The sequence below is a fragment of the Canis lupus genome, chromosome 23 (genome assembly GCF_011100685.1).
Source record: "Canis lupus familiaris isolate Mischka breed German Shepherd chromosome 23, alternate assembly UU_Cfam_GSD_1.0, whole genome shotgun sequence".
In the NCBI taxonomy this organism is placed as follows: domain Eukaryota; kingdom Metazoa; phylum Chordata; class Mammalia; order Carnivora; family Canidae; genus Canis; species Canis lupus.
In genome coordinates, this window is record NC_049244.1 from 16,131,705 (window position 1) to 16,159,088 (window position 27,384).

The window sequence follows — 27,384 nt, forward strand, 5'->3', positions numbered from 1 at the left end:
GTATGTGCCATCTAGTGGTAATAACAATTAAATATCTTCAAAGAAAAAAAGTAAGACTTTATAAAGAATTTTGAATTCCAGAATTAGACTCAGCTATGCATTGTAGTTTTTCAACTAACAAGGGATAAGTGCATATCCTAAAGTGTAGACTGTTACTCCCTACCCAACCCTGGTATAGTTTCTCCCATAGGTATCCATTATTACTAGTTTCTTTCATAGTCTTTCAGAGATACATCTACAACCATTTGTATCATTTATATAAATATAACTCATTTTACAGAATGTTGTGAATAGTTATATATACATTGAGGTTTTCAATTTGTCTTGAAGACTGCTTCATTTATTAATTGATTTGATATATTCTAAACCCTTGGGATCTATCATTGAAGAAAATAGATAAAGCTTACATTCATTCTAGCCAGTGAAATAGACAATCTATAACAAATCAGTAATGCCTACAGTATATTATAGGAGATTATAAGTTCTATGTAATACAGAAAAGTTAAGTCAATAGGGCAACTGTCATTGAAAAAGGTGACGTCTGAGCAAAGACCTGAAAGAGGTCAGGGAGTTAGCCATGTAGATATCCCAAGAGAGAGTACTCCCAAACAGAGAAAAAAAGATCCTAAGGTAGGAGAATACAAACGTATTCAAGAAGCTTCAAAGAAGTCATGCTGGCTGAGGCTGAATGAAAATGGAGAGCAATAGGGAATGAGGTCACAAAATTAACAGTGGCCAGATCATGGAGATCCTTTCGAGCCGTTTCAGGAAATTTGCCTTTTATTCTGAGCCCGTTCACAGTTCCAAGCAAGAATAACATTTGATTTGATTCATGACCAGAATAGACTATACAGGGGCATATAGATATGATGACTACTGCAATAATCTAGGTAAGAAATGATGGTGCTGTAGGCCAGAGTAGCAGCAGGCACCGTGATGAAAAGTGGCAAGATTCTGGACATAATCTAAAGGTAGAGCAAAAGGAATTTCTTGACCAACTGAAAACTGGTTGTGAGAGAAAGAGAGGATGACTCTTAATGCTTTTGGATTGAGCTAGGAAAAGGATAAAATTTGCTGTCTACTGAGAAAAAGGATGTCAAGGAAGTGAGATTTGTGGGGGAAGATCAAGAGTTCAGGTAGGAGTAGAAGATGTCTGTTGTGACATATAAGTGGAGATACCAAGGAGGAGTGTGGTAAGGGAATTCAGGAGACAGAATAGAACTACACATAGAATTTAGGAATCATCCACACACACGTGGCAGTTAAAGTCAAGAAATTGGATGAGATAACCAAAGAAATGAGAAAATAGACGTGTGTATATCCACACATGTGCCATATATGTGCCTTATTTATTTGACAAATGCCCTATTAATGAACATTTAGGTTATTTCTAATACTATGCAATTTGAAACAATACTATGATAAAAAAATTTCTCCATGTGTCATTTTGCCCATGTGAAAGTGTACTGAAGAATAAATTCCTAGATGTTGAATTACCAGGTTTGCAGTATGTATATTTTAAAATTTGGAAGTTACTGGGAATTGACTCTTGAATGAGGTGGTCACAATTTACAATGCCATAAACAGTATGTTTCCTCACCTCCTGGAGAACACTTTTGTTACCAAACTCTTAAATCTCTATCAATATCTTATGGGAAATATGGTATTTCTTTTTAATTATCATTTTCATTTCTTAAATTTAGTAATTGGAGAAATTATTAATATTTTTCCAGCTTTATTGAGATATAATTGACATATACCTGTAAATTTAAAAGCACAACATAATGATTGGATACATGCATATCTTATAAAACTATTACCAAAATAGGATTAGTTAATATCTCATAAATTTACATAACTTTTGTGTGTGCGTAATGAGAACAATTAGGATCTACTTTTTTTTTTGCAAGTATATAGTCTAGTACTATTAACTTTAGTCATCATGCTGTACATTAGATCCCAGAACTTATTCATCATTTTTTTACATTTTTTTTATTTTTTTACATTTTTAAAAGCTATTCTCTTTTCTCTGGAATGACTGTTCAGGTCCTGTGTTCATATTATATTGGTCTTTCTCTTATTGGTTTATAAGAAATTTTTATAAATTAAAAAGTAATCCTTTGCCACATGTATTACAAAGATCTCCTGTTGACAGTTTACCTTTTAGATATTTGTATTGTCATTTATGTTCATTTAAATCTTTCATCCTTCTAGTACTAATTTAGAGGTATGAGGTATACCTTCTATTTGTATACCTTCTATTTTTTTTCTCAAGTAGCTAGCCATTTGTACCCATAGAATTTTAAAAATAATACTACTTTAATTATTTGAATATAACTTTTAACTACTAATTATATTTCCAAGTAGTCTGGAGTCTATTTTTGGATATTACATTGTTCTATTTATCTGTCAAATCACTATTAGTGCCAAACCGCTTTAACTAGTTGAGCTTTATTGTAATTTTATTTTATAGGCCTAACTCCTTCTTCTATATTTAATTTTCCTGTACAATTTAGCATTTGTCTTAAGTCCTTTTAAAAAATTGAGATTGCTTTAAAATTAATTTAGGGAGAATTGACATCTTTCCATATTAAATTTTCTAAACCAAGAAGAGGATTATATCTATTTACCTAGGTTTTATTTTCTGTCTCTTCGTAGAAATTTAAAGTTTCATTCATTTAGCTGTTACATGCTTCTTAAGCTTATCCCTGTATTATGTATGTTTTGTTGCTATTATAAATGGGAACTTTTACCCCTTCATATTTTCACACTGATTACCTGTGTATAGTAATTTATAACTGCCATGTAACTGAATTTTCTTATTGTTTATAGTATATTTTATTTTTATTTTTATTTTTTATTATTTTTTTTTTTTTAGAAATGAGCTCCATGGATTTTCCAGGTAAACAATCATCTACTAATAGGGATAATTTTGCTCTTTTTCTTTCCTGTATGTGTATTTTTGCTTCTTTCTTTGGCTAACTGTATTAGCCAATTCTACCAAGACAACTACATAATAATAGTAATCTTATATACTTTTAGAACCCAATTTCCTACCTGAACAATCAATGTCTTCTCTAATTAAAATAAAACTTTCAGTTGAATGAGTCTGTGTATTTTTCAAGACATGCTGAAGTGATTCACACTTATTTAAATAGAATTCTTCTGCAGAAGTTACCAAAAAATGTTTATTCGCAATCATCTTCATAAACTAAGCTGTTTAAGACATTATCATAATCTTTCAACTGGAATATGCCAAGGAAAAGCTTCTGGATTGACGGAAATAAAGGCTCAGCATTTCACCAAACAAGACAGATTAATTCCATATACTAATTATTAGGGCAACGTTCGTGAAGGATGAACGAACATCATGCTTGAATGAATTATAGTAATAATACTGTGATTAAGTTCAATTTAAAAATACCATAGTATTTAATGACATAAATGTTGAACTTGAAGTTTTACATTTTGGACAAAATTCAGCAAAGGAAACAATGTTGTCTTAAGCCTAAACTAAGGCAAAAACTAGTTTCCTATCTTTTTTCTTAAGATACAAGAACTTTGGGCAGCTCGGGTGGCTCAGCGGTTTAGCGCCACCTTCAGCCCGAGGCCTGATTCTGGAGACCCTGGATTGAGTCCCCCGTCAGGCCCCCACAAGGAGCCTGCTTCTCCCTCTGCCTGTGTCTGTCTGTCTGTCTGTCTCTCTCTCTCTCTCTCGTGTCTCTCATGAGTAAATAAATAAAAATCTTAAAAAAAAAGATAAAAACTTTTTTAAATACAAAATTATCTCTCAAAGGCATGAAAATATCTACATTTACCATTTCATCCAAAAGTCAAGTAAGATAATTAACTTTAGATTTAACAAAGAATTGTTCAAAACCAAGTGGTATCAAAAATAGGATCCAAACTCAAGCAGAAAATAATTGCCATTCAAAATCACTCTATTAAACTAGAAATTAGAGGTTTCTAAACCCTTGACTGAAATCTATCACAGCTCTTGTGACTTTCCTGGTAACTCTCAGGTAATAAAATGTCCCCTAAAATTCAAAAACTAAAATGTCAATTCGTACATAAGAGATAAAATTCCAAACTCCACTTTAAGTTAAAGCTTCTGTCCTCCACCAGCTAGAGGCATACTTCAGGCTGAAGTGGACCTCCTTTTCCTCTATGTGCTTCTCTTTCTCTCCCCACATCTTCTGGGTTCTCTGGGATTGAAGAGATTAGGTGTGGAGAATGGAAAAAAATTCCAAAAAAAAAGTTTTTGACCATGACCACAGCAATTTGGGGTTGGTGCTTTATGTGTTCAGTGTATTTTTTTATTATGGGGAATCTTGTGGTTTTTTTTTTTTTTTTGGAGAATGGTTTCTATCAACTAGGAACAGCTCCCCCTGACAGAGGAGGTCATTCTTTTAGCTGATTGTTTTCAATCCCCCACCCCATCACCATTTCACTGCATTGTTCTGCCTAGATTGCAAGGGAGCAGCAAGCCATATTGGGTGGGGACCCTTTTAAAATGACTCTTGATTCTTTTTCCCATGTTGGCTGCATCATTTCTCCTCTAAACCATGGGAATGCTGGCTATTCTCAGTGCCTCTAGCTCTTTTCACTCTGCTGCCAAACCTGATAACCAGATACTCTCACTCTGTAGATTCCTCGGAGGAAAGCTGGACACCAGTATGCTGTGTTGCTCAAGCAAGAGTATACACATCAAGCTCTCAAAAAAATCCCTTATAGATGAAAAGCAACATCTTTTCTTTTCCCAAGATGAAGAGTGAGGAGGTGTAGGGAAAATGCCACAGAATGTCATTATTTTCTCCAAAGAAATTTTGTATGCTTAACCCCAAACATTTTATATCCTTGCATAAATTGGGCTAAAGGCTGCCATGTTGGTTTTGGCCCATCCTTTGCAACGTGAGAATAATTATTTTTGTCTTCATCTTTTGCAGTCATGAAGACCTATGTCTTTCACTAAAACCTGGGTATATGTAATAATGCTAGAACTTTCATAGTATCTTGCATCCTGAAAACAAAACAAAACACAGACAAATTTTCAAATATACTTAAGAAGGAAATTTTAAAGGCATCTCTTTAACAGACTTTCAAGGTGCTATAAGCTTATCAAGTCAAGGAGAAAGATCAAAGATTTCAGATGAAGTCATAAAAAGGACCGGACATCTTCAAATTCCAATAAATACCATGATCCCAAGAAGGGATATCATGCCCTTAATTATGTTTATAATATTCTGGAAATTTGGGTTTTCTCAGTTTATTAAATTTAGGGTGGAGGAGGAAAGTAAGTAATCATCATAGAAAGAGAAGGAAGACACAGAGTCTAAAAATTTGTGTGAATTTATGAATGTAAATAAGATGATTCTTGATAGATGTATTCTTGCTAGATGAATAAACATGTAAATATTTGGAGTAAAGATGAAGTCTGAGACTACTAACACATGGCTAGACAGGGAAGATAGTAGTACCCTGTGTCTGAGAAGATTCCTAGCTGTGTCCAAAATTGAGAAGTTCGTAAATGACTGTCCTGTATGATCTTGCTCATGAGTATTAGTGGCTGACTGAAAGGACTTAATATTATTTTTACATTTCCCAGGATTTGAGGGAAAAATTGAACGTCCCATTTTATTGAATAAAGTTTGTGCTGTCATCACATACTAATATGGAGTGGCAAAGTCAACAAAAATAATATATATGTGTTTGTCTACCCAGTAAGGCCAGAGGAATGAAATTTGTAACCCAGCAGAAATTCTTCTTTTGTTACTTTGTATTTTAAGATTGCTTTTCCACCTCAGAGTTAATCAAGATGTAATGATCTGATGTTGTAGCAGGATAAATCTTATGCCTCAAACTTGTAAGCATTACTGATTTTTGCTAAATAAAATACAGTGTAACAGCCTGCATCCAACAAGGATAAGAAATTTGATCTCAGTCATTGGGGCCACCCCTTACTTTCCCTAGGTTCATATAAATTGGAAAGAAATTTATGATGCCTGAAAAGTGAAGACAGATCATTACTCTACAACCCATAGTGGTTACATGAATAGCAACATCTTTGTTCCAGTCCTTTGCAGTCAGGCAATCTAAAGCTTCTTGGCCACACGAGACAAAATAATTTTTTGGAAGTTGGGAACCTTGATGGCATGGGTTCAACGTCTCTGGGTGGGCCATGATGCTATTTTTTGAGGTACTGACACTTCTCAGGGCACTGACAGACTTGTCCTCTTCCAAATCTGAAAGGATCTCTTCCCAGCTCAGCTGCTCCTGCCTGTCCATCTCAGAGGCACTGACTTCTCTGTTTTCAGTCCACCCTTTTCTCATCTTCAAGGAATTCAGGTCAGGAAGACAGGCAAGCTCTGCTTTTGACCTCCACAACAGAAAACTCCCCGGCACATGGGAACACAGGGGCCTGACTACTTTTTGGAATACATGAAAGGGGAAAATACAATCAAAACACGAAATACTATCGATAGAACTGGTGTTTGGTTGGCTGTGGGCAAGAATTCCCTAGCTAAGGGACTTTGAATATCAGCATTGATAAGCAGGTGGTAGTCCTTCCTCCTCTCCCCTTGGCACCTTACTTCCTAACTCTACCTGTCCTTTTCCCTTAATTTTCTCCCATAGCACTCATTAACAATGAACATACCTTACCTTTCATTATTATTTGTCTTAACCTCCTAATTTACGTCTCACAAAGGCATTTGAATTTTGTTTTGTTCACATCTAAGCCTAGAAGAGTTGCAAATAATAGAAGCTGACTAAATATTTATTATTTTATTTTATTATTATTTTTTAAATATTTATTATTTTAATTAGATTTTTTTTTTTGTTCAATGTGGCATTGATTAAATCCAGTTAGAAAACTGGAGATGAAAATGAAAGCTCCTGCATTTTAATCCTGAATTATGTAATAAACCCTAGAAGAGTAAAAGAAAAATTTATAAACATGATTACTACTGGGCATTATGATATGGTGATATTACTTTAAGATAACATAAACTTCAGTTTCTGTACAGAAATCAGATCTGTAAAATTCTTCATGGGCCACTAATTTATTCCATGATATTAGTAAGTATATTTTTTCTTAGAAAAAAAGTGTCTAGGGGCAGCCTGGGTGGCTCAGCAGCTTAGCGCCGTCTTCAGCCCAGGGCCTGATCCTGGACACCCGGGATTGAGGTCCCACATCAGGCTCCCTGCATGGAGCCTGCTTCTCCCTCTGCCTGTGTCTCTGCCTGCCTCTCTCTCTCTCTCATGAGTAAATAAATAAAATCTTAAGAAAAAAAAGAAAAAAGTGTCTAATTTCAAGTACTTTAGATACTACATAAAAAATAGTACCTAATTTTAAGACTAAAGTAATTCAATAAAATGCTTTTTAATGTGACCTCTTTGGGGGATGGTAGAGCCTCACTACAATCCTGTACGTACAACGGTAGCATCTAGAGTTCAAAATTATGATTTTGGTTACATCATTATTAAAGTTAGCTGCAAAATAAGTACTTATAATTTAGAAAATTTATCTTTTAGATGCAGCGTTGAGCATATATTAAAGATCTGAAAAGCCAGAATCATAGATACTTAGCCTGCTTTACTGAGCTTCATATATTGAAATGACTTCAAATAGTGACCATTACTTTAAGTTATTTCTTACATAATATGCCTTCAGAAACATGAGGATATAATTCACAAATTTCATAATCTAAAAATATATAAAAATTTCCTTTGGAATGCATCTTTCCTGAATGTTTGAGGATCAACACTACTGCCTATTCTAAGGTAGTCTGCCTGGTGATTTATGTTAATTGATGCTATTTATACATTCAGACTTGTAGTGTAGCTCGCTGACTCTAACCATGCACTGCCCTGATGCATCGTTCTATTTACTAACACACCAAAGCAATTGCTCTTCTCCTCTGTTGGGCAGATTGTTTTCACTTAAAGCAATTCAGTAGAAAGTTAATCACAAGGATATCTTGTCTTCTTTAAATTGGATTTCTGCAACAACAACCAGTAATCTAGACAGTAAGAACATTCCCATTCCTTTGATGCACACTGGAAGATAGCCACATCACACCCATGTGCATCATGTGCTCACACACTCGACTTCCTCCCCTCTCATCTCTCATCTTTAGCATCAGTTCATATAATCTTTAAGTCAACTCTGGATTATTTAGATAGTGTATTCCAGTTATTGAACACCTGAAGCAAATATTGCTTTCAAAATCATACTAACTTACTGTTTATTCTAAGTTTCCTATGGACATAAATAGCAATTTTGCTTACTCTAACTCAGAAGGATTTTAAGATCAAAATAACTTATGTCCACTCTCCACACTACTGGAAAGTGTGAACTAGCTAAATTGCCCCCTCGAAAAAAGTTCTAGGGCACCTGGGTGGCTCAGGTGGTTAAGTATCTGCCTGTGGCTCAGGTCATGATTCCAGGGTCCTGGGATTGAGCCCCACATTGGGCCCCCTGCTCAGCAGGGAGTCAGCTCCTTTTCCCTCTGCCTCTCTCCCCACCCCTCTCTCCCCACCCTGGCTTGTGCTCTCTCTATTGCTCTCCCTCAAATAAATAAATAAAGTCTTTTTAAAAAGAAAAAAGTTCTAGTTCTGTTTAGTCTGATCCCTTACAGGGATCTGAGAGACTATGGATTATATCTGAGAGATAATACTGAGAATGCAATGAGTACTAGGGGAGAAATTAGGAAGAATGAATAAGGAAATATGAGCATCCAATTACAGTGTGATTCCATTAGTTAGCTTGAAATATTAGGAATTACAAAAACAAGAACTGAGTATTCCTTCAAAACCTGGGCATAGAGGGTGGAGGAAGAAGACAAGCAGTTTAAAATAGTCCCAATGGAAAATCAGAAAAATCACAGGCTACCAGATGACTTTTTTATTAATTTAGATTTTAACATATACTTACTAAATAATTTGAATATCTAAGCTATTTTCCTATTAGAAGAAATATACAACTACTACATTTTGTGTAGTGGTGGTTGTTTTTTAAAGAAATCTCAGTCTGGCATTTTAGGCTGGTCTGTTATTTAGACTGACATCCTTCTGAAAACAATTTTTATACAACCAATATATCAGTCATTTAGTGTGATGGAACTGAAATCAGATTTTGAGAGAAGAAGGGAAGAAGAAGAGGGCTGTAGCTGTCATAGAAGGGAGAAAATCAACTGCCACTAAAGAAGGAAACTATTTGAAGGGACAGGGGAGTGTAACATCATAATTTTTTGAAGATTTGTCTGGCTTCTTCAGCACCACAAACTCATAAACACATTTATTCATTTCACACACACATACACACACACACACACCAACAACACAATAAAAAACACATTTTCATGAATATTTTCTTTAACTAATTCCAGTAGACATAGAAAACAGGTATTTATGGTGACATAATCTGCTATATAGTGGTTCTTGAGATTGAGGAACTATATAGTTTCACAGAACATTCCTAAGTACGTAGGTTCAGGAAGAAATGTATATGCATGTGAGTGTGTGTGTGTATGTGTATACACAATACACTCTCTATATATCCACACAAATACATATGCACACAGACAATTGTGTGTATTTTCTCTTAGTTTTATTGAGAAATAATACACATCACATCACTGTGTGAGTTTAAGGCATACATACGGCATGATTGGTTTGTTTTGCATATATTGTGAAATGACTACCACAATAGGTTCAGCTAACATCCATCTTTTCATATAGATACAATAAAAAGAAAGAAGAAAAAAACAGAAAGATTGTTTTCCTTATGATGAGAACTCTTAGTATTTACTCTCTTAACAACTTTCCTATATATCATACAGCAGTGTTAGCTATAGTCATCATGCTGTACCTTATACCCTAGTATTTAATTTACCTTATAGCTGGAAGTGTGTAACTTTTGATCACCTTCCTCCAATTCCTTTCTTCCACCCTCTGCCTCTGATAGTCACAAATCTGATCTCTTTTTCTATGAGTTTGTTGTTGTTGTTTAGATTCCACATATAAGTGAGGTCATATGGTATTCATCTTTCTCTGTCTACTCGTTTCACGTAGTATAATGCTTTCAAAATCTATCCATGTTGTCAAAAATGGTAAAATTTCCCTACCTTTTTTATGCCTAAATAATAAGGAATGGTAATATTTTTAAAATTTATTCATTTATGAGAGACAGAGAGGCAGAGACACAGGCAGAGGGAGAAGCAGGTTCCATGCAGGAAGCCCAACGTGGGACTTGATTCCGGGTCTCCAGGATCACACCCTGGACTGAAGGTGGCACTAAACCGCTGAGCCACCTGGGCTGCCCCAGGAATAGTAATATTTTTAAAGAGCTCTTTGGGAGAATGTGATAATGAGCAATTTGGGGAACCAACAGTAGAGTAAAACAAAACAAAAAAACAAAACAAATCCTGCTATCAAGATACCAATATTTGTATCAATAATTACCAATTACTCCTAAGGTACAAGAGAATAAAATAAATACTAGGTTTTAGTGACAGTCATGAAGAAGTTCTAAATCTATTGCTAGGAATCAATACACTAAACATGAAGAAGAAAGCTTTCACATCTTTGTCTAACTTTGAAAAGTTCTGGTTTATGGTTAATTAATCAAGTTGGCTGAATTAACAGCAGGAGATCAATAAGAAGGACATTGTGATCTTCTATTTACAGATGATACCTTATTATGACTTTGATATGCTTATGAAGATTAGAAGCAGATGGTCCAATATAAATTTCAAACAGGTTGACATATAATGTAAAAACCTGGAGTTTGTAATCAGAAGATGTAGGCCTGAGTCCCAGTTCTGCTGCTATATGACCTCAGGCAAGTCACTTAATCTAAACTTCACTTTCTTAACAATGAATGAAGATTACATTGAAATAGTGTATGTAAAAAGTACTTTGTAAAATGTAAAGCATTTTTCAAATGTTCATTATTACTGTCATAAATGATGAGGACATAAATATTTATCATTTGGCCTACGCAATCCAAGAAAATGAGATAGGAACTCTATTCATAGCAGGGAGGAGTTGACTGAGTACACATTTTATCTCCATAGAAGTTCTATGAAAGATCTATGATTATTTTTTAAATTTTACTAATTTATCCAATGCTTGTGTACTATGAGGTGTCAAGCAGAGTTTTAATCACTTCACAACACTTCATTTTAACTTTCTAATAATCTCATGAAGTAGGTACTGTTGTTTTCATTTTACAAATGAAGAAACAGAGTGACTGAGTTTAGAACTTGCCCAAGCTCATATAGTTAGTAAGTGATAAAGTTGGAATTCATACACAAGCCATCAAGGTCCAGAATTTGTGGGCTTAATCACTACAAAATTTTATAGCACTAAAAGGAAATTCTGTCGGGATGCCTAGGTGGCTCAGGTGGTTAATCATCTGCATTTGGCTCAGGTCATGATCTCAGGGTTCTGGGATCAAGCCCCATATTAGGTTCCCTGTTCAGCAGGGAGTCTTCTCCCTCTCCTTCTAATCCTCCCCTATGCTTATGCTCTCTCTCTCTCTCAAATAAACAAAAAAAATTTTTTAAGGCAATTCTGTTGCACAAATCACAAAGATGGTGTTATGAAGCGGCTTGTAGCCCGTATCACAAGAAATAGAGTGTGTCGAAAATTAACAAAGAACTGGGATCCCTGGGTGGCGCAGCGGTTTGGCGCCTGCCTTTGGCCCAAGGCGCGATCCTGGAGACCCGGGATCGAATCCCACGTCGGGCTCCCAGTGCATGGAGCCTGCTTCTCCCTCTGCCTGTGTCTCTGCCTCTCTCTCTCTCTCTCTCTCTCTGTGTGACTATCACAAATGAATAAAAATTAAAAAAAAAAAGAAAATTAACAAAGAACTGCCAACTGGCACTTTCTGTATCAGGTCACATTTATACTTCTTAGGAATTGGGGGGGAGGGATTATTAATCAGTAATTGAAAACTAAAATCACCATTGAACATAGGGCTAAATATTCAATTTTATGTTACATATATTTTATGATAATTTAAAAAAAGTATCAAAAGTTTGAATCAAATTTATTATGTACAGTTTAAAGAATTTTATATATTCTTTCAAGTTGCAGACTTAAAAAAAATTTATTTTTTTGAGATAGAGAGCAAGAGGGAGGGGCAGAGAGGTAACCCCAAGGCGACTCCCCACTGACTGTGGAGCTTGACAGGGGCTCAATCCCAGCATCCTGAGATCATGACCTGAGCCAAAATTCAGATGCTCAACCAACTGAGCCACTCAGGTGCCCCTCAAGTTGTAGACATTTTTTTGGTAAAACTAAGTATATCATTAAATCTGTAGAGAGAGCCATTGTAAACACTGCTACGTAAAATGATAGCATTAGTAATGAATTACTAGTAATGAAATATCAGTATTAATGAAACAGAGCACAGGAAGCACAGAATGTATTGATGAAACTGAGTCAACAGATAATTTTTAAGGCCTGTGCTAAAGTGCAGCTATCTCCCACTGCTCTGGCCAGGCCGCTTGCTATAGCTAAGGACATTCAACAGACTGGGAGGATGGGTTTAAATCAGCCATGAAAATACGCATGTGCTTATTTGCCCTGAGCCTTAAAAATGTTAGGATTGGCATAATGGATTTTAATCAATAGTACATATGGTTATCAAGACCTGGACCTAAAGGAAAGTTACTTGGCTGCTATTTTCTACTCCATATTTCCTTGTTTTTTTATGGAATATGTGTTTATGAGAAAACAATTATTGTATCAAAGACAGATGCTCAGATTCTATTTCACAGTGAATCATAAGAGCAGGTGGGAGATCTAGAAGAGGATGGTTAAATACATAATGCAGAATCAGTACACATTCTGGGAGATAAAATTATAAAGAAGTGATAATTCTGAAATTTATTTTCAAAGTTAGCTTAATCAGTATTGTGTAGGGTTTAGGGAAAATGGGTTTTGCCTGAGTCATGGACTGGTCCTGGCCTTTGGCTAGAAGATATGATACAAGTAATCTAATATGTGGGGGAGTTAGTAAAAAATGAGTAAGTAAGTTAATAGTTCAATTGTAGACTTTCAGTTATATGATTATGAGTTTTGGATTTCACTATTCCCTAATGGAAGAATGTACCAAAAAGTTACTCCACTATTTTAAGAACTCCAACATAAAAGACTCACTTTAAGGCATACCCTTAACTCATAAGGGGTATGACTCTGAAGACAATTTAGTGAGCCTTGTATTTTGGCTTAAAAACAATGACCTGACTCTGGTTCCTTTAACAGTAACTAAAAACACTTTTAGAAAATTGAGAATTTCTTAGAAAAGATTACTGCTGTTCCAGTGAAGAGTCAATATGAGAAACCTGGGTGATATTTAATACATTTTTCATGTATTTGATGATGAGAAAGGGAGCCACCTGTTCTATCCTTTATAAGTTGAATATAAAGTTGGCCATATTATTTGGATTTAGATTTTTAAACTTTAGTAGAAGTTCGCAGCTATCTAAATTCATAAGAGATGAAGTCGGGAGATGACAGAGGTGAATTCAAGAATTTATTTGGAGCAGTCAAGTCAGCATACATAAATGTAAGTGAATCAAAAAGCAGAATAGAGATAGGGAAAGAAACTGGTTTCTTTCAGTTGCAAAGAACATCAAAGATAATATTTCTTATTCTCCTTCCAAATTCCATCAAACAAATCCAAAGTACTCTCAAGGCATTGCTGATATTGGGGACTATTCACTCACCAAGGAGTCAGATTAAGAAAGCTCTAACTTACCTCCTGCTTTCAATAGTTCAGAGCATTTCTGTTTACACTAACCAAGAAAAGCATTGCAGCAATGGTCTCTTTCAGTCATGTACTAAAGAATCAAAGGATAAGAAGCTCAATTAGCTTTATTTCCTGCATTGCTGGGAGCATGTTGGTTGATTAAAAAAAAAACAACAACACTAAAATTATATCATTTTTTCACATATGATCTTAATCAAAAGAAAAGATATTATTCTCCATCTTGTAATTGGTATCTTTTTGGTACTCCTTCCTGTAGATGTGGGTTCGTAGGGAAAGGAAATAAATAATTTAAATGTATACTTCCCCTGTAGTTTCTTTTTTTTTTTAAGATTTTATTTATTTATTCATGAAAGAGAGACAGACAGACAGGTAGAGGGAAGAAGTAGGCTCCGTGCAGGGAGCCTGATGTGGGACTCGATCCCTGGTCTCCAGGATCACACCCCAGGCTGAAGGTGGCGCTAAACCGCTGGGCCACCGGGGCTGCCCTCCCCTGTAGTTTCAATGAATAATATCAACTAATGTCTATTAAGAGCCTGCTGTAGTAACTACACTTATTGTGGTGAGCATTAAGAAATGTGTAAAACTGTCAAATCACTTTGCTGCCCACTTGAAATGAATATAGCATCATATGTCAACTATACTTCAATAATAATAATTTAAAAAGCACTTATTATATGACAAGCAGTATGCCGAATGCTTTGCATATATTATCTCAGTTAACCCTTATAACATCTTTATGAGGCAGATACTATAATAACCTCCATTTTATAGTGAGGCATGTGGGATTTGTAAAGACTAAGTGACTTGCCTGAGTTTAATTGTCTGGTAAGCAGCATAGCCAACCTTCAAACCCAAAGAGCTTGGCTCTAGAGTTTGCCTTATTATTACTATGACAACTTAATTTTTTTCCTATACATTACTACAGAAGTTTTCTTGGTGTATTAGTCACAAATAATGTCATAGTTATAGCAACATGTTCTAATTCCCTTAACCTCTGCAGGCCAAAATCTAAAGAATGCTTAGAAAACAAGCGCATAAACAAAAAATCTTTTTTTTAAAAGATTTTATTTTTATTTATTTATTTATTTATTTATTTATTTATTTATTTTTTATTTATTTATTTATGAGAGAGAGAGAGAGAGAGAAAGGCAGAGACATAGGCAGAGGAAAAAGCAGGCTCCATGCAGGGAGCCTGATGTGGGACTCAATGCCAGGACTCCAGGATCATGTCCTGGGCTAAAGGCAGGCGCTAAACTGCTGAGTCACCCAGGCATTCCACAAACAAAAAATCTTAACCCTATAATACCAAAATTGCAAATTTTTTAAAAAACTTTTTTTTTTTTTTAGATTTTATTTATTTATTGAATGAGAGAAAGAGAGAGAGAGAGAGAGAGAATGGCTGGGACACAGGCAGAGGGAGAAGCAGGCTCCATGCAGGGAACCTGACGTGGGACTCGATCCCGGATCTCCAGGATCACACCCCAGGCTGCAGGCGGTGCTAAACCGCTGCACCACCGGGGCTGCCCACCAAAATTACAAATTTTATGTCATATATGAAACTTCTAAAATAAAAACTTACTGAGAGTTTGATAGCTATAGATCTTATTTGTCAGCATATATATATATATATATATATATATATATATATATGCTTTTGCACCACATTCCTGCTGACAAATAAGATCTATAGCTATCAAACTCTCAGTAAGTTTTTATTTTAGAAGTTATATATATATATATATAGATGGTCCCCAACCTGTGATGGTTCGACTTATCTTTTTTTACTTTACAATGGTGCAAAAATGATACCCATTCAGATTTTGAATTTGAATTTCTTCCTGGCTAGCAATATGGGGGGCAGTGGTAGCAAGCCATAGCTCTCGGTCAGCCCACGATCACGAGGGTAAACAACCCGTATGCTGACAACCTTTCTGTAACCACACAATTGTGCTTTTTTCACTCTCACTACAGCATTCGATTATGTGCAATATTCAATGCTTTATTATCAACTAAGCTTTGTATGAGATGATTTTGCCCATGTGTGGGCTAATATAAGTGTTCTGAGCACATTTAAGGTAGGCCACACTAAACCATGTTCAGTAGGTTAGATGTACTAAATGCATTTGACTCACAATGCTTTCAACTTATTATGAGTTTATCAGAATGGAAACCACATTGTAAGATGAGGAAGATAGATAGATAGATAGATAGATAGATAGATAGATAGATAGATAGATAGAGATACATCTATATATAGCAAATGTAGTTTTCTACTGAGTTGGCTCAATAGATTGGTATCTAGTTTCACTCCATTACTCTAAGACCAAAATACTGCCTGATGATCTAGTTATAATTAATTTGCTAATCCTTATTACAAACTACATTCTTAGAATTTGGATCCTAAAGAGCAAAACACTTGCTCAAATAGATGTTAATCCAGATGCACTTCTTACGACTATTGCAAATGTAATTTGAAAATACAAAGAGTTCTGCTTGTCACTAGTCCTCCAAAGGGGAACATTAAGGGGCAAATAAAAAGCAACTCTACCAGAAACTGCCATGATTCAACATGTATATTAAAATTAAAAGGTGATAATTTTCCTTATTTTGTAGGTACAAATGTGGGAAAAATCTTGAACAATAAATTAGGCCACTTCTTATGAATAAGTAAATTGGCATGGTATAGAAAGAGAAATAATTTGGACTTTGGTACTAGACATTTTGACTCTAACCATTATCTCATCATTTGGTAACTGACTGACTTTCGGCTAAACAAGTAGCCTGAATCTCAGTTTCTTTTATATGTCAAATAGTGACAATGCCTGTCTTCATGGGGTTGCTATAAGACTTTAAGAATTATATGAAAAGGATCTACCCAATTTGTGGCCTATGGCAGAGACTCACTATATCACTACTGGCTAGGGGGCTCTTTTAGCCATTGGTGTCATCATACTGCATGTTGACATCAGAGTCCTTTGTTGGAAGATATTTACTAGACCAAATTTATACTCAATAAATTGATCATCAGTTGGTAGTTTCCACTCATATGTTTATCATTATACGGCAGAGAAACAAACTTATTTAAAAGTTGCTATAGGATAACGAGTTGTGTTATTTCTTTTCAGACTGGAAGAGTAATAGGATTTCAGTCATTAGGCCAAATTCTTAAGGGTACTAAAATTTCAGAATGGTTCTTCTAAAGTTACAAAGAATTGTGACATCCTCTGTGCCATCATTAGTGTATCTTTTGGAATAATCCCAAGGGCTTAACATAAGGTCTATATCTTCTTCACATTGCGTATCTGTTATCTGGTGGGGAGGGGGAGGTAGTTTGCTAAGAACAGTCATTCAGGGACCCCAGGCTGAGAAAGTAGCATATCAACATTTCAAACATTATCCATAACAGTGCCACAGGGAAAAACTAAATTCTGGAGGATGTTGTGCTGCACACATTTACATGCTCAAAGAGGTGACATTCATCAATTCCACAACTCACTGGCCCCACTCCACCACAAGTATCAAATGTGCAATTCTACTTTTAACAGGAAGAGACCTGGAAAATTCTGGTGAACACTATTAATGATTCATCAATAAGGAAGCAGAATTATAGGAGCTGCAGAGTTCATCTTTAGTAATATGGTATTGCTTCCTGTTTATCTCCCTGAAAAATACAGGCAACTCCATAGTACAGTGGGCAAATACTCAGATGATATCTGGTACCCGAAGAGATGGTTGTATACCTACTGATATATTCCACATACAGTAGGTAAGCAAACTACTAAAATATATAGCATAAAAAAAATCCATTAACATCATGGACAAAATAAACTAAATTTTACCATAAGAGCATCACAGCCTCAGGGGTGAACTCTCTACATTTTCTTGGAAACATGAAAAACTAGAAAAGTGTAGGCCAAGCAATAATTAGTTGGAGTATATTATTTACGTCCAAGAAAAATTATGACTATACAATCAATAAGATAGGTGATCAAGTTCAACATACTAAAAATATTAAGTCCAAATTATATATCAGCTTTATCAGTAACATCTGTAAATTATGCATAATGCTGAATGACAGAAATGACCTTAAAGCTGTTTTCTTTTTTTTTATTAGAAGTAATTTTTTTTCATTTGTTTTTACTGAAGTTTTATTTGCCAACATATAGTTTAACACCTAGTGTTCATCCCATCAAGTGACCTCCTCAGTGCCTGTCACCCAAAGCTGTTTTCAATGAAACAGATCATTACTGGGTTTGACACGTGAACATATGGCCATAAGCATAATTTCTAGGCAAACCAAAGTGAAAGACTACGGAAAGAAGTAAAAGGCAACAGGAAACAGTAAGCCATAACCAAAGCTATATTACCACACTACTAGAGATAAGGCTGATAAAACTCTGATGCACAAAGCTGAGAAAATTTAGTCAGTGGTTCTCACTCTCTGGCCTGCACGTTACATTCATCTGAAAAACTTAACATTACTGAGGCCTGGCTCTATTCCAAGAGACTCTGATCTAACTTATCCAGTATACTGGAGCCCAGGCATGGTCACATTCTTGTTGCTGTTGTCATTTTGTTGTTATTTCATAAAGCTTTCTAATGCATGGCCAGGCTTAAGAAATGCTAAGCTAAGTCATGTAATCTATCAAACTAAAAAATAAACTTGCAAATAATGGGTCTGCTTCATGCAGACGGGTATCTGCTAAATATAAAGGAATAACATTTGTGCTAGTGGGGAAATAATTGTATTCCATGCATCAATACTTAAGAAAAATTGCCATCCAGTACATGTTCACATCTATTTTCTTTAAGGAAGGGGAAAATTTCATCTGTCTTTACAGCAACTGATTTTTAGTAAATGAAAAGATAAAATGTATGAATAAACTAATATAAGTTACAAATACTCAACTAAATATTTTCTTCATCTTTTTTCCTAAACTATATCCCAGTATATCTATGATGTTTAATTTATTGTGGAAAACTTTATCAGCTGTACCAATCAAAAGACAGTGACAGAGCTCTATTGTGCTTTCAACAATAAAATTAGTAAGTCAGTGGTCCTAAAAAAATATCAACCAGAGGAAAATGACTGTTCAAAAAAAAAAAAAAAACTTGGCAAACATGAATTAAAAGTTAAAATTATCATAATCTAAAACTAAAATATTTCATTTTCTCATAAATGCATATAATGTCTTTCTAAGATAACATTTCTCTCCGACCTTAACATAAACCCTGCAAAACATATGTAGTCCATATTCAGTGAAAACTCTAAAATATTTAATCATGTGTTAAGCTAAGCTTACACAAATTATGATAAAATGATGTTGAAATAATGTATGAAGTAAGATCTAGCTGGTTTAAGCCCTGAAAGTTATAAATGCCTATCATTCTTTGCTAGTTTTAGAAAAAGAGATCAGACAACCTGTGCAATGTGCATCCCTCATTCACTTCTAGAAAAATCTTTAAGAAAGTCCAGATTGTCTACTATACATTAATTTTTGTGTGAGTCATCTTTTTTCATGGGGGAAGGGGATGTGAACTTAATATGTGGATCAATGTAGTACAGTGTAGAGACAGTATTTGAGGATATGGGAGTTCCAGTGCAGAGAGGACCATTAAAAGATTAAATTTGGGGGAAGTCTACGTAAGAGAACTGTAGGCTGGGGTTGCTACTATCTCCATCTCTCAGGGACAGGGAAATCTCAGCTATCCCTAGATAATACATATTTCAAAATTATTCTTTTTCAATCAGTTTCTCATATGTAACATTTTTTACCATTTTCCTACCTTGGCTGGCAGTATTTCTGAGTCAACCTCCTTTCTTTCTGTTTCTTGAATAGACTGGGGCAATGAGGTGTTAATGTGAACCTCCCCTACGTGGTAAGTGGAGATCCTTATATAGGCAGAAGTGGGGAATCAGAGCACAGAGGGACAATCTGGCATGTGCCAGATGAATTTGAGGTAGAAGGGAATTAAAATTTCAGCTTGAATGAAGAGATCCACAGAGAAAGTCACCCCTATTATATCAGCTCCAAGGGAGCAAGTAAAGAAAAAGACACAGACAAAAAGAGTAAGGGACAAAAAAGAAGCCGGTAGGAAAGGTACCCTGAATGACAGTAGTGGAGAAAGGATGCCCCAGAGCTTGTGAACACTCAGTTGGGTTATCTACCCAGAGCACCTGGCTAGCTGGGGAGTAGGGAAATCAAGAGGGGAAACCCATTTTTATCTGTCCTCATCATTGCACTAGAGGTCTGCTTCATTTAATCAGCCCTGAATTGATGGTCTTTGCTAAAATTTCTAAGTTCACTTTAATGCTTTCAGAAGGTTAAAAACATATGGCTCCGGATGCTTGAGTTTGCCTTTGTTTTGCATCAGATTTTTTCCTTGTCCTTGAGATTAACAGTATGAGCACTCACATCAGGCTACTTAAATTAATCCTGACAGAATTCAAATCCTAGGAGAAATATTAATTGAGACAATTTAAAAATTCACTTCTATTTTTTACTTATATTTAAATATAATTTCTTAGGAATGCCTTGCTCTTAATCATATTGTTAAATCTTTAAGATTCTAAGGTCTGCTTCATCAGAAGCTAGAAGGTTTCCCTGTCCTTTAGGAAAGAGGATAAGGGCACAGAAGGGAGAACAATTCTTCCTGTTTTCTGTGGTTGGCAGTAGAAGTGCCTAAGAACACATCTAAAATATTAAAGTGGAGAAGGTGCCTCACATTAAGATGATTGGTTCACAATTATCATGACATGAACATATGTATATTATTCCATACTTAAATATTTTCATTAAAACAGCCTTCCCTTTCAGTTGCTTTCAAGTTGAATGGAAAAAAAGATACTGCTCATGCCAAAGATATGACAAAAACCCACTTTAAAGTACCTCAAATTTACACATATTTACTTATACTGCTGATTAAATGGTGTGCCTTAACTATATATACATTCACATGTATATTTGAATATATATTTTTTCCACTATAAAATAGAAACCATCCAGTCAGAAGAATCCACACTTCTGACATCTATTTTTAAATAATATTTCTAATGAAAGCATGGTTTCCAGATTAAAAGTTCCAAAATTAGAATACACAGATAATTGAATTGATTTATAATGAATAAACCAAACCATGGAAATAGGCCTAGTTCACCTATTCTCATTAACCTGAGAGTCCAGTCTATTCATTAGCTGTAGTGTGTGATTTAAAGTTTAAAAAAAGTAAAAAAAGATACTGAAGGAGTTAGTATGATGAAATATTCTGTTTGAAGTTTGAAAATCTGGTTGCATTCCATAATTAATTTTCCCTGGGAGCTAGAACTACAACTTAAAGTCTTCTCAAGGGAATTTTTAAAAACTACCAAATGATAATCTTAAAACTGTTTCAAAAGGCAATTATGTAAAGTCCTCAGTTGATTTATACTATATCGCCATTAGGAAAATAAAATTTAAAACTACCCTACTTTCCATACTTTGTTTTTTTTTCTTCATTATTTTTTTTGTTTTTTTTTTTTCATTATTTTTTTTTAAATATTTATTTATTCATTCATTCATTCATTCATTCATTCGAGACAGAGAGAGAGAGAGAGGACAGACACAGTCAGAGGGAGAGGAATAGGAGAAACAAGCCCTATGTAGGGAGCCCAACGTGGGACTCGATCCCTGGTCTCCAGGACCACACCCTGGGCTGAAGGCAGGTGCTAAACTGCTGAGCCACCCGGGCAGCCTCCATACTTCCTTTAAAAAAAACTTTTTAAAAAATACAAATTTTTTATTTTAAACAGTATATGCTGTTTTATTTATATAAATATAAAAGTTACATCTTTTAGATTCTGAGATAAAAATAGCCATAACCAAAAACAAGCACAAGAATAAATATTGATGTTACCGTACCTACCTTTAATGTGATACTATAATGTTCAACACATGTTGCATTTATCCATGATCTTGAATGGGGATCACCCAGGAATTCTATGTGATATTGTTCAACATTTCCATCCAGGTCATAAATCACATATTTTCCTTTAAAAGGATCTGGGCAAAGTATCCCTGGCCAACTTTGAAAAGAAAGTATTTTTAATTATTTTGATGCTTTTGAAAAGGCAGAAATCAATACATCTTGCTACAATCATACACTAAACTTTCTCCTTTAAATTTTAGTAACTCACAAAACCTAAACATATTCATACTTGAATCCTTTAAAAGTAGAATATTCACTTGATACAAGTAATCAGTTGTATCTTTGTAGATATAGAATGCTTTGGAAAAGTCACATATTTAAGATAAATATAAGATATAAGGAGAAAGAAGTATTAGACAGAAGAATCATCTCCAGGATTTGTAAGAGACATTCAGATACTGCTAATAGGAAAGGTAAGACTCATGGCAGTTTTGAATCAGCTCTAACCAAGAAGAATGCTTAATTACTAAAATCCCACTGACAGAGTTCTGATGGGGTAGGAGAAAGTTGGCATTTCCTGAGTCAGGGCTGCCCAAGGGGTACTGGTAGCTCAGGCTGTGATAACACTGGAGATTCTAACTACTATGGAAAAGCAGAAATAGAGCTTGGCTGTTTTAATTGCTCCTTTCCCCTAACTGCACCATTGAAAGGAGACCAAATTCCTAAAAATTTTTAGTACAGGAAACAAAATTTAGCCTTTACTTTTTAAAAATAAATCTTTAGGAATGTGTCCTTTTGTGCCATAAATCCCAAGAAATTCCTTGATATGTTTCATTTTTCCATTTGCCTAAAACAAAATACATGTACCTCAACTAAATTTTAGCTATTTTACCAGTGTCTCTAGACTCTGACCTACTGTTTGTAGCCTAAAGCAGGAAAAGAAGGCAGCAAATAAAGTCAAGAAGATGTGACTAAGAGATGCCAAGTTCTACCTTAGTTTGCAGCTCCCTAGTGAAAAAAGATAGTGATGTTCAAATCAGGAGATTCAAGACTCTGGCTCTGCCTTCTATTAGACAAGAGGCCTCAAGCATGTGACGAGGCTTTACTGTGACTCTGGTTCCTCAATATGCTGTTACAAAATTCACACAAACTGTGCTTTACACATTTTTGGTTTTTGGCAAATTAAAATATTGTAAAATGCCATCATTATGAACCAAATTGTTTTCTGCTCACCAAATTCTTATATTTAAAGTTCTTATAACTCTAGTACCTCAGAATGTGACTGCATTTGGAGATAGTGTCTTTATGAAAGTAGCTAAGTTAAAGGTGAGACCTAATTCAACATGACTGGCTTCCTTATAAAAAGAGATAGATTAGGACATAGACATGCACAGAGGGAAGACGATGTGAAGATACAAGGAGAAAGATGCATCTACAGGCCAAGGAGAAAACCTCAGAAGGAATCAAACCTGCTGACAACTTGACCTGAGTTTCCTAGCCTCAGAATGGTAAGAAATTAGTTATTTTTTTCTAAAGATTTTATTTATTTATTCATGAGATACAGAGAGAGAGAGAGAGGCAGAGACACAGGTAGAGGGAGAAGCAGGCTCCATGCAGGGAGCCTGACATGGGACTCGATCCCAGGTCTCAAGGATCATACCCTGGGCTGAAGGCGTCACTAAACCGCTAAGCCACCCAGGCTGCCCAATTTCTGTTATTTTTAAGCTACCCACAGTCTCTGATACATTGTTATGGCAGCCCTAGCAAACTAATTATATACAGGTATATAATCATATACAAGAAGATAAATGGTATAACTGAGAGGTAAAAAGAATGATACAAAAATATTTTTGCCTCATTTAGTTATTTAGAAACTAGGTAAGTTAGATATTTAGACAATTTTAAAACCTAAAGGAAGCATACAGATCATGCTATAAAGAATCTGAAATCACAAAAATGCAAAATCTGTAAATTACTTGGGTTTGAGGACTACAGATGGTTGATTTTCTATTAAGTTATCAATTGATAAGAAAGTTACAAAGTTATAAATATAGAAATATATCTACCACACCACTGTAAAAAAGTTTTTACAGATCACAAATAACACAGTGTAAACTAACAAAAATACTTCATTCTTAGTATTATTAATGCAAAAAAATATTAATTCCAGGAAATTGACAAATCCCAAGGGTAGCTGCCAGGAGGTGATGACTTGGGTGCACCAGTCACCAGGGACGGTGAAGTGTGCAAAGAAGGAGATGTCTAGCTGCTCCCTGGATGCTGAGCAGAGTTCTTTGGCTCTTAGACCTCTCTGGGTAATGGGAACGGAAGGTAGAAGGTCTGTCTGGCAGCCCTAGATCATGAAGAGGAGGGCAAGAGGATTACAAATTGAATTAGACTATGTGGAACCCAAAGCAGCCTAATACTTTGGAGAATTGGAAATGATAATGGAAAGTCAAGTAAAGATTCAGGCCCTAATGAAGAACCATCTAGTTATTATCAGGTTTACATCAGAGTATCATTGCTATTTGGCAACACTTAAGAGTGTTTAAGAGAAAACTTGAGTTGGAGTTTATCTTTTAAACCTACATTGGAAATCTGCATTTCTGAAGGGACTCACTCAAAAGAAGATTCCCATAGGCAAATAAATGACTAAAAATGAATGGTAGCTGTATTGAAGACTCCTAACTTATCAGAATAAAAAACAGTGGGTCCTCCAATGGATTAATAATAATTTTAAAAGAAACCAAATTGATTGTTACACTGTATTTGTTGATTACTCTTTGTAAAATGCAAGGGGCTCATGTTTAATACTAGGTTATTTGTACCTCACAGAAATTTTAAACAGGATTATTGACAAGCAATATCAAATTATAAGTAGTACCAATTTCATCCCAGTGTAAAACAATCACAGTATTTCTATCACTTGAGATATGAAAAAAAACCCTTGCAGTTATTATGTTTAAGATAAGCTTTTCCGACACAAATTCTGATACAACTTCTTTTAACACCAAACCTACTGGACCCGAGAGTATCCAATTTAAATTATTACTCTATAAAATATAAATAAAAATTTTAAAAATATATAAATAAAAATAGAGATGACTCTTAAAAAGAATTAGATACTAATAAAAGAAAAAAAGCTTCTGTTGGTTATTTAAAACATTCATATTATAGAATATATTGCATGTTGATTTATAGATGAATTATGAAAAGTATTGTCAGATGTCCAAATAACTAGGGCATGTTAATATTTTTTCAGGCAGTGCAAAGGAACTGTCTGACTCCTAGTCTCTGCATTTCATCTGAAACAGAATGTACCAAACTGCAGGAGAAGCTGAGGAGAGGCAACAGACACAGAAAACATGATTACTTCTCTCCACATGCTGTATCCATCATTTTCCCTGACTCAGTGTGATTGAAGAAAACTGATGTCCATTTTTTGCTTTCACTCTGAACTCTATTTGAGATGATAGTGCATTGTGCACTTCTACTTTCTGATTTTTCACATTTATATTGATGAAAAATTCAGAAGTGTTGTCTTATGGGCTTAAAGGTGAAGAGGGAGAAGAAGAGTAGGCAACCCAATAGGAAGGTATTAGAATTACAAGGAAAGTTGTGTGATTAATTTTAGAATCTGTGGGTGGTGGGAGGTAAAATGTACAAATATAAAATAGACAAAGAGATATCAGGTGTTGGAATCCACTTCGGGGTAAGGGGAAATTTGGGCACAACAAGCAGCTTCAAGAGAAGTGCAAATATATCATGAAGAAACTGATGTCATACACATTTCTCATCTAGTGGAAGTAATCTTTAATAAGATAGCTATTGCCTTCAGTAGAAGTTGAAACTTAAGCATGATTGCAGTTGTCATATACCCAATGTGAAGCACATGACTGTATTTTCAAACTATGGTTTGGATGTTTGGAGAACTAATTTTACTTGGGCCTCATTCTTAATCTGTGGGAAACAAAATGGATGAGTTGGAATCATCACTAACTGAATGCTGTATTTGCCACAAAATCTCTAAGCTGTATCTAACTATAGGGGGCTGATAGGAAGAGGCAATTCCCCATCTCCATTCCCTCACACACGTTATAAGTGTGTGTGTGTGTGTGTGTGTGTGTGTGTGTGTGTGTATTTTAAAGTTCATGAGCGGGGGGTGGGTACAGGCAGACTCCAGGCAGGGAGCCCGACGTGGGACTCGATCCCAGAACTCCAGGATCGTGCCCTGAGCCGAAGGCAGAGGCTGAGCCACCCAGGCGTCCCACATTATATTAATCCACAGGCAAAAGAATGCAAATAAGAAGTAATCAAATAATATTTTATAAGACTGAAAGGATCTATAGAAATCAATTTATAAATTTGAATACTATATCTAAAATGTATCACTGTATTAGTTTGTTAATTTAAAGGCATATTTTACCATTAAATTGTACTATAGTAAATTAGAATGCAAAAATACTTTCTATAAATTAATTTTCACATTTAAAAAAACTTTGTAAAATGTGTAAATATACCCAAGGTTGTTACCTTAAATAGAACCTAGTTTCTGCTTGACAATGTCTCTGTAATTTGATTTTCCATGGAGCTTGACTATAGACAAAGTGCTTTCTTTCTCTTGACAATTCTTTATTTTTATAATATAAAGATTAAATAGTCATTTCTAGATTCTGTATCAGTCTCTCTGTAGCTTTTTTTAGCTTTATCAGAGAAGATCAACTGTTCTGGGAAAGAATAACTCTGGGATGTTGATAAGATTGAGTTTCTGAGCCTTCAAAGCTGGGTGTAAGGCCATGGGCTAATGAGAACTGACCCAGATAATGCTACCTGCTAAGTGCCTCTACAGACAGCTAGTGGCTGGTCTTCCCACTTGAAACTTCAACATTTTTAATACTGCTTAATTAAGAACTGATGTTTGAGTACATTTAGTGGGTTAATTCTAGCTTTATATTCTGCTATTGCAATTTATCCTGTTATTACCTTTCTATGCATTTGTAGCATTGAATATGAAATATAACTAGATTTGAGGTTTTCAAAAATATTTTAAAGCTATATTTTAAGCCTGTGTTCAACTATACTTAGTTCATAAAGAGGAATACATATGACTACTTCGCCAAATGCATTCTACTCTTTCCAAATAGCAAGAAGACAGATACCTGCATTTTGCAGGTATTTTGATGGTTCCAATCACAGATTAGAGATAATTTAGGGCCTGGAATAAAACATGTTTAATTTGTATTTCAAGTCCCAATCCTCAGTTACAAGCACAAAACTGCAAAAGAAATTCCTAATCAGATTTCTAACACAATATTTCAGATATAATGACAAGAAATAAATACATCTCTTAAATTAGTTATTGAACCTTCAGAATTTCCATTAGAAAATACAAAGTCTCTGCTTTGAAAATATTAGTTTTAGATCTGAAAAATGACATGGGACTACAAATACGTTCATAAGTAACCTAATAAAATAAGCATCCATATTCATGTCTTTTAAGATATTTGTTATGGGATGCCTGGGTGGCTCAGTGGTTGAGTGTCTGTCTTTGGTTCAGGGCGTGATCCCAGGGTCTGGGATCGAGTTCCGCATCAGGCTCCCTGCAAGGTGCCTGCTTCTCCCTCTGTCTATCTCTCTGTCTCTGTCTCTCTCTTTCTGTGTGTCTTTCATGAATAAATAAATCAAATTTAAAAAAA

The 27,384-nt window shown here is 35.1% G+C and overlaps 1 protein-coding gene across 1 annotated transcript in view; it reads right to left on the reverse strand.

Annotated features, from left to right (window-relative positions):
- Positions 1-27,384, reverse strand: part of ZCWPW2 (zinc finger CW-type and PWWP domain containing 2) — a 98,838-nt gene that overhangs the window by 56,296 nt on the left and 15,158 nt on the right. Inside the window, exon 3 of the mRNA XM_038571343.1 lies at positions 21,686-21,845. Coding sequence (XP_038427271.1) covers positions 21,686-21,845 — 160 coding nt within the window. The remainder of the gene's footprint in view (positions 1-21,685; positions 21,846-27,384) is intronic.